Source organism: Heliconius melpomene, unplaced genomic scaffold (genome assembly GCF_056956725.1).
Source record: "Heliconius melpomene rosina isolate 202511_hmr_F unplaced genomic scaffold, ASM5695672v1 ptg000057l, whole genome shotgun sequence".
NCBI classification, from domain to species: Eukaryota; Metazoa; Arthropoda; class Insecta; order Lepidoptera; family Nymphalidae; genus Heliconius; species Heliconius melpomene.
In genome coordinates, this window is record NW_028181880.1 from 20,115 (window position 1) to 26,607 (window position 6,493).

The following is a 6,493-nucleotide window of genomic DNA, read 5'->3' on the forward strand; positions in this document are numbered from 1 at the left end:
TTATTGGTCTTCCATGTGTTGCACCTCCTCAGGCCCAGCTGGGATATTAGACCTGGCCGATGTTGCCGGCACTCGTCTGCGCTTTCCACCGTTATTGGTGCTAGCCTTTCCACAGGCAGCATTCCCCAACATGTGATTAGCGGGCCTTTGCGCCGCCTCACACACCGGACAATGAGGCTCTGCCGAACACGATCTCTGCTGATGCCCGGTCTGGCCACACTGGAAACACTGTTTGCTGCGGTCCACCTGGCTACTGCACTTCGCAGCCATGTGGCCCACTTCGTGGCAACGGAAACAACGTTGCGCACGGGGCATCAACAGCCTCACTCCAGCAGAGACGAAGCCAACAAGTAGTCTCGCCCCGCTAATCTTCTGCGCTGCGCCGACAGGACATCGGACCCATACTATTCCTAGACCGGCCCGGTCCTGTCGGATCTCTCCGACTTTTATATTACCCGCAGCACAGCCGGAAACTCGGCTTATTGCCGCCGTCACGTCCTCAGCAGTGGCGGAGTCATCGAGGCCAAACACCCTCAATTCCGCACATTTCACTGGCCTCGACACCTGGACCTCTTCGGGGCTGAGAACCCCACGCAACTTCTCAGCTAGCGCATCCGCCTTCTCAGCAGTGTTGGCGCCAGGCATTCTAGCGCCTAGCATTCTAGCGCCAGTAGACGCAACACGGAATCTCAGGTCCTCTATACCCAGGTCTTCCAACTTTATACTTTCCTTGACCCGGGTAAGGACATCGCTATACGACATCTTGTCGGCGACGGCTGGCTGCAACTTAATCGTCACAACTTGCGATCTAGGACGACGCAACTTTGGCTCCTTTTGCGCTTTAGCCTTTTGCGCTTTCGGCTTAGGAGCTGGCTTTCTCTTCTTGGCCCCCTTCCGGGCTACTACAGTCCAGCCCTCAGACATATCAGCCGGAGCGGGTAGCAGAGGTCGAGGCTCAGTAGATGCGGTCTTCACCGGGCCTTTCTTCTTCTTGGCCTTTTTAGACCTTTGCTCCTTTGGTGCCGGATTAGCCGGCGCCATCAAAGTGGATGCGACAGGGTCCACTTGCGCCTGCTTTGGGCTATCCACCTTGCGCTTGTCCGCCGCTAGCGGAGGTCGCAGATTTCTCTCCGGTGGTAGCCGATCTTTAAAGGCTTCCAGCCTGGTGGTGACCATAGTGCCCACTATGTCCTCCACAGCAATAGACTCCGTGGGAGTTGGTCGCAAGTCCGATGCTCTAGACCGCTCCAACTCCGCTCTCAAAAGGGCAAACTCCTTCCGCAACTCCACCAACTCCGACTGCAGTCGCGAGTTTGTTGCCTTGAGGATATCCACTTCCTCTGATGCCGTCCTCTTTGCCAGAGTATTAACGGCAGAAGAGATAACTCCGGCAGCGTCTTTAAGGGCCCTAGTAAATGTGGCCTTCAGATTCCCCGACTTGCAGGCGACTCTGTTGATTATAGCCAAGCTATCAGATACTTGGCTACGCAAGTCGGAGACCATGTGCTCCTCACCGCAAAGTTCCAGGGGCACATCCGAGAGCCTAGAACTTGCTCTAGTTTGTATCGCCGCGGAGATTTCAGCAACTTCCTCCTCCGCCCTCAGCCGGCGCTCCTCGCGCTTGGCATCGTTTAGCGCCTTCTTTCCAGCAGCTAGCCCTATATTCTCATCAGGAATATTTGGTACGACCACGACTCCCTCTGGCCGAAGCAACCTTCGCTTTCGGCTTGTCTCTGTCTCCCCATCCGCATCCGAGGATTCAGAGTTACTCTTACTGTGATGACGCCTCTTTCTGTCCTTTCGGAACTGCGCTTTAGCCCCCTCGATAGCATTGGAGCTGTTCGACCCAACAGACATCACGCCATCGGCGTCTGACTCGGAAGCCGCCCAGAAACGGCCTCGCGACGAAAGTGACGACCTGGACCTATCTCTTATAATAGAGGCAACCTCCTCATGGTCCAGACGCTCTAACACGACTCGCGCATCCTTCAACCCCCCTCCTATTGGCACAAGTGCCGGACTTTTGCCCCTTTCGAGCAAAGTACTCCCTACGCCTTTCTCGGGCACAACTACTACTCCGCCCATCTCGGGCAACAACAGATCACCGCCCTCCTCGGGCCTCCCTACGTCATCATTTCGGGTTTTTAAGTTAACATTTTCCATTTTATTCCCACGAGTGTGGGGGAAAAACGGTCCATCCGAGCAGTGCCCCCTGTACTCGGATAAGCCTATTACGCCAGGGTGTCGGCCGGTACCCTGGCGGGACCAGCAGTAGCGACTGATCTCCCCATCAGCCATGAACCCCTCGCGCTGCTTCGCCGCTTGGGTTGGGGTAATTTTTTATAGAGGTTTTCTTCCTCGCAGCCCGGCCGGTAAAGGCAAGGCCCTCAGTTCCATTCCTGATTACGAGACATGACCGCAACCAAGAGTGGAGTTCCGATATTTTCGGCGCTGGCACATCACTGCACCTGCGTGGCGGTAGGGTGAGTACACACCACGCACGCCCTCCGGTTCCTCACACTGTGACCTCTGCATGACAGAGGACACGCGAAGAACCACGCCGGATTATTAGCCAGCGAGCAATCATTACCCAAGGACGAATCCTGTAGGCACCAATTACTCGCCGCCCAGGGTGCACCGGTCCGCAACACTGTTCGTCCCCCCCGAACGACAAGCATTCAAGAAAGGGCCAACAGCGGGTGAACACACGAGGAGGTCATCCGACCAAGCACCCCAACCTAACCTAACATTTTTTTTTTAACATGAGGAAATCCTTTTACGGATACCGGCCCGAGTGGGGACTCGAGCGGGTTATGTGGGACTCATGGACCGGCTGAAGGCCAATCCCAACACCCACTAAAACCTCACGGTGCTCCTCCTCGACCGCCACTGACCGCGAGACGCGGGGACTAGAATCGTCCACGAAACGCGGCGGCGGGAGCCTGCTAGGCACGTCGCGGAGTCAAGGGTGTGTGGGCACCCTCGACGGCCTGCTCGGAGTAGCGCGCGGGAGCAACCTGCGCGCGCCTACTCGGGCCAGGTTGGTAGGCGGCCAGCTTCCCCAAGCTGACCGCCCTCTGGCACATTAGGGCGGAAGGCGGCGGTCGTGTGCCGCCCTCCGGCGACCCGGTCTCTTACGGTGGATGGCGACTTCGGCAAAAGCCTCCCTCGCCCGTTCCGCTGACTCCTTCTCGGGCACCACTGCCTCGCAGAAGGATGGTTTTCGCCACTTACCGCCGGCACCTTCCCGCGCATTCCCGCGGGTTGTATACCACCTTGAAGGCCCCTCGGAGCCCGAACGATCGACACCAGTTTCAACTGAATCCGAGCGGGGAAAACTGAAAAAATCGGTTTTCGCCACTTACCGCCGGCACCTTCCCGCGCATTCCCGCGGGTTGTTTACCACCTTGAAGGCCCCTCTTTCAGTTTTCCCCGCTCGGATTCAGTTGAAACTGGTGTCGATCGTTCGGGCTCCGAGGGGCCTTCAAGGAGGTATACAACCCGCGGGAATGCGCGGGAAGGTGCCGGCGGTAAGTGGCGAAAACCGATTTTTTCCAACCCGCGGGAATGCGCGGGAAGGTGCGGGCGGTAAGTGACGAAAACCGATTTTTTCCAACCCGCGGGAATGCGCGGGAAGGTGCCAGCGGTAAGTGGCGAAAACCGATTTTTTCCAACCCGCGGGAATGCGCGGGAAGGTGCGGGCGGTAAGTGGCGAAAACCGATTTTTTCAGTTTTCCCCGCTCGGATTCAGTTGAAACTGGTGTCGATCGTTCGGGCTTCGAGGGGCCTTCAAGGTGGTATACAACCCGCGGGAATGCGCGGGAAGGTGCCGGCGGTAAGTGGCGAAAACCGATTTTTTCAGTTTTCCCCGCTCGGATTCAGTTGAAACTGGTGTCGATGGCGGTAAGTGGCGAAAACCGATTTTTTCAGTTTTCCCCGCTCGGATTCAGTTGAAACTGGTGTCGATCGTTCGGGCTCCGAGGGGCCTTCAAGGTGGTATACAACCCGCGGGAATGCGCGGGAAGGTGCGGGCGGTAAGTGGCGAAAACCGATTTTTTCAGTTTTCCCCGCTCGGATTCAGTTGAAACTGGTGTCGATCGTTCGGGCTCCGAGGGGCCTTCAAGGGGGTATAAAACCCGCGGGAATGTGCGGGAAGGTGCGGGCGGTAAGTGGCGAAAACCGATTTTTTCAGTTTTCCCCGCTCGGATTCAGTTGAAACTGGTGTCGATCGTTCGGGCTCCGAGGGGCCTTCAAGGTGGTATACAACCCGCGGGAATGCGCGGGAAGGTGCGGGCGGTAAGTGGCGAAAACCGATTTTTTCAGTTTTCCCCGCTCGGATTCAGTTGAAACTGGTGTCGATCGTTCGGGCTCCGAGGGGCCTTCAAGGTGGTATACAACCCGCGGGAATGCGCGGGAAGGTGCGGGCGGTAAGTGGCGAAAACCGATTTTTTCAGTTTTCCCCGCTTGGATTCAGTTGAAACTGGTGTCGATCGTTCGGGCTCCGAGGGGCTTTCAAGGTGGTATACAACCCGCGGGAATGCGCGGGAAGATGCGGGCGGTAAGTGGCGAAAACCGATTTTTTCAGTTTTCCCCGCTCGGATTCAGTTGAAACTGGTGTCGATCGTTCGGGCTTCGAGGGGCCTTCAAGGTGGTATACAACCCGCAGGAATGAGTGGGAAGGTGCGGGCGGTAAGTGGCGAAAACCGATTTTTTCAGTTTTCCCCGCTCGGATTCAGTTGAAACTGGTGTCGATCGTTCGGGCTCCGAGGGGCCTTCAAGGAGGTATACAACCCGCGGGAATGCGCGGGAAGATGCGGGCGGTAAGTGGCGAAAACCGATTTTTTCAGTTTTCCCCGCTCGGATTCAGTTGAAACTGGTGTCGATCGTTCGGGCTCCGAGGGGCCTTCAAGGAGGTATACAACCCGCGGGAATGCGCGGGAAGGTGCCGGCGGTAAGTGGCGAAAACCGATTTTTTCCAACCCGCGGGAATGCGCGGGAAGGTGCGGGCGGTAAGTGACGAAAACCGATTTTTTCCAACCCGCGGGAATGCGCGGGAAGGTGCCAGCGGTAAGTGGCGAAAACCGATTTTTTCCAACCCGCGGGAATGCGCGGGAAGGTGCGGGCGGTAAGTGACGAAAACCGATTTTTTCCAACCCGCGGGAATGCGCGGGAAGGTGCGGGCGGTAAGTGACGAAAACCGATTTTTTCCAACCCGCGGGAATGCGCGGGAAGGTGCGGGCGGTAAGTGACGAAAACCGATTTTTTCCAACCCGCGGGAATGCGCGGTAAGGTGCCGGCGGTAAGTGGCGAAAACCGATTTTTTCCAACCCGCGGGAATGCGCGGGAAGGTGCCAGCGGTAAGTGGCGAAAACCGATTTTTTCCAACGCGCGGGAATGCGCGGGAAGGTGCTGGCGGTAAGTGGCGTGACAAGCCGTGGTCAAGGCTATGGCCGGCAGCGAGACGTCGTGGGATGCGGTCTCATCCTTCTGCGAGGCAGTGGTGCTCGAGAAGTAGTCGGCGGAACGGGCGAGGGAGGCTTTTGCCGAAGTCGCCATCCGCCGTAAGAGACCGGGTCGCCGGAGGGCGGCACACGATCGCCGCCTTCCGCCCTAATGTGCTAGAGGGCGGTCAGCTTGGGGAAGCTGACCGCCTACCAACCTGGCCCGAGTAGGCACGCACAGGTTACTCCCGCGCGCTACTCTGAGCAGGCCGTCGAGGGTGCCCACACACCCTTGACTCCGCGACGTGCCTTGCAGGCTCCCGCCGCCGCGTTTCGCGGAAGACTCACGTCCCCGTGTCTCGCGGCCAGTGGCGGTCGAGGAGGAGCACCGTGAGGTTTTAGTGGGTATTGGGATAATACTATCCAATTAGCAGAAAATGTTAAATTCTTAGGCATGATTCTCGATAAAAGACTGAACGGAATTGCCCATGCTGAACATGTCAGTAAAAAATGTGAAAACGGCATCAACGCTTTAAGAGCTGTGTCTGGTGTGTGGTGGCGTGCACACCCTTATACTCTCAAACTACTGTACAATGCCATTATCCGTAGTCACATTGACTACGGATTATTTGTTTTAGACCCCTTTAACAAAGTTGCTACTGAAAAACTCAATAGGATCCAATACAAATGCCTACGAATTATTATAGGTGCAATGAAGTCTTCTCCCACCAACGCACTGCAGGTTGAGTGTGTTGATCCTCCTTATCCTATCCGTCGCCAATTCCTGTCTGATCGGTTTGTTGGTAAAATGTTACAGCTGTCATCCCACCCTCTATGGTCCAAGCTATCTGATTTAGCGGACCTCATTCCTCCGGGCAGGCCCCTACCCTACTTGCTCAATAGTTTCCTGAAATTTACCTCTCTTCCTCATCCCTTGTCCTCTTCTCCGTCTAATCCTTAATTCAAAAATTAAAAAAATAAAATTTATATTATAAGATAATAAAATTATTGGTGAAATTTTTTGTCATGTTATTAAAATAAATCTATTAAAT

General features: G+C 56.0%; 1 protein-coding gene across 1 annotated transcript; it reads right to left on the reverse strand.

The window, feature by feature from the left end:
- LOC146526362 (uncharacterized) lies at window positions 1-2,163 on the reverse strand. Its single transcript, XM_085207202.1, has one exon. The coding sequence runs from the start codon at window positions 2,161-2,163 to the stop codon at window positions 1-3; it is 2,163 nt and encodes a 720-aa protein (XP_085063328.1).
- Between the last annotated feature and the right edge of the window lie 4,330 nt (window positions 2,164-6,493).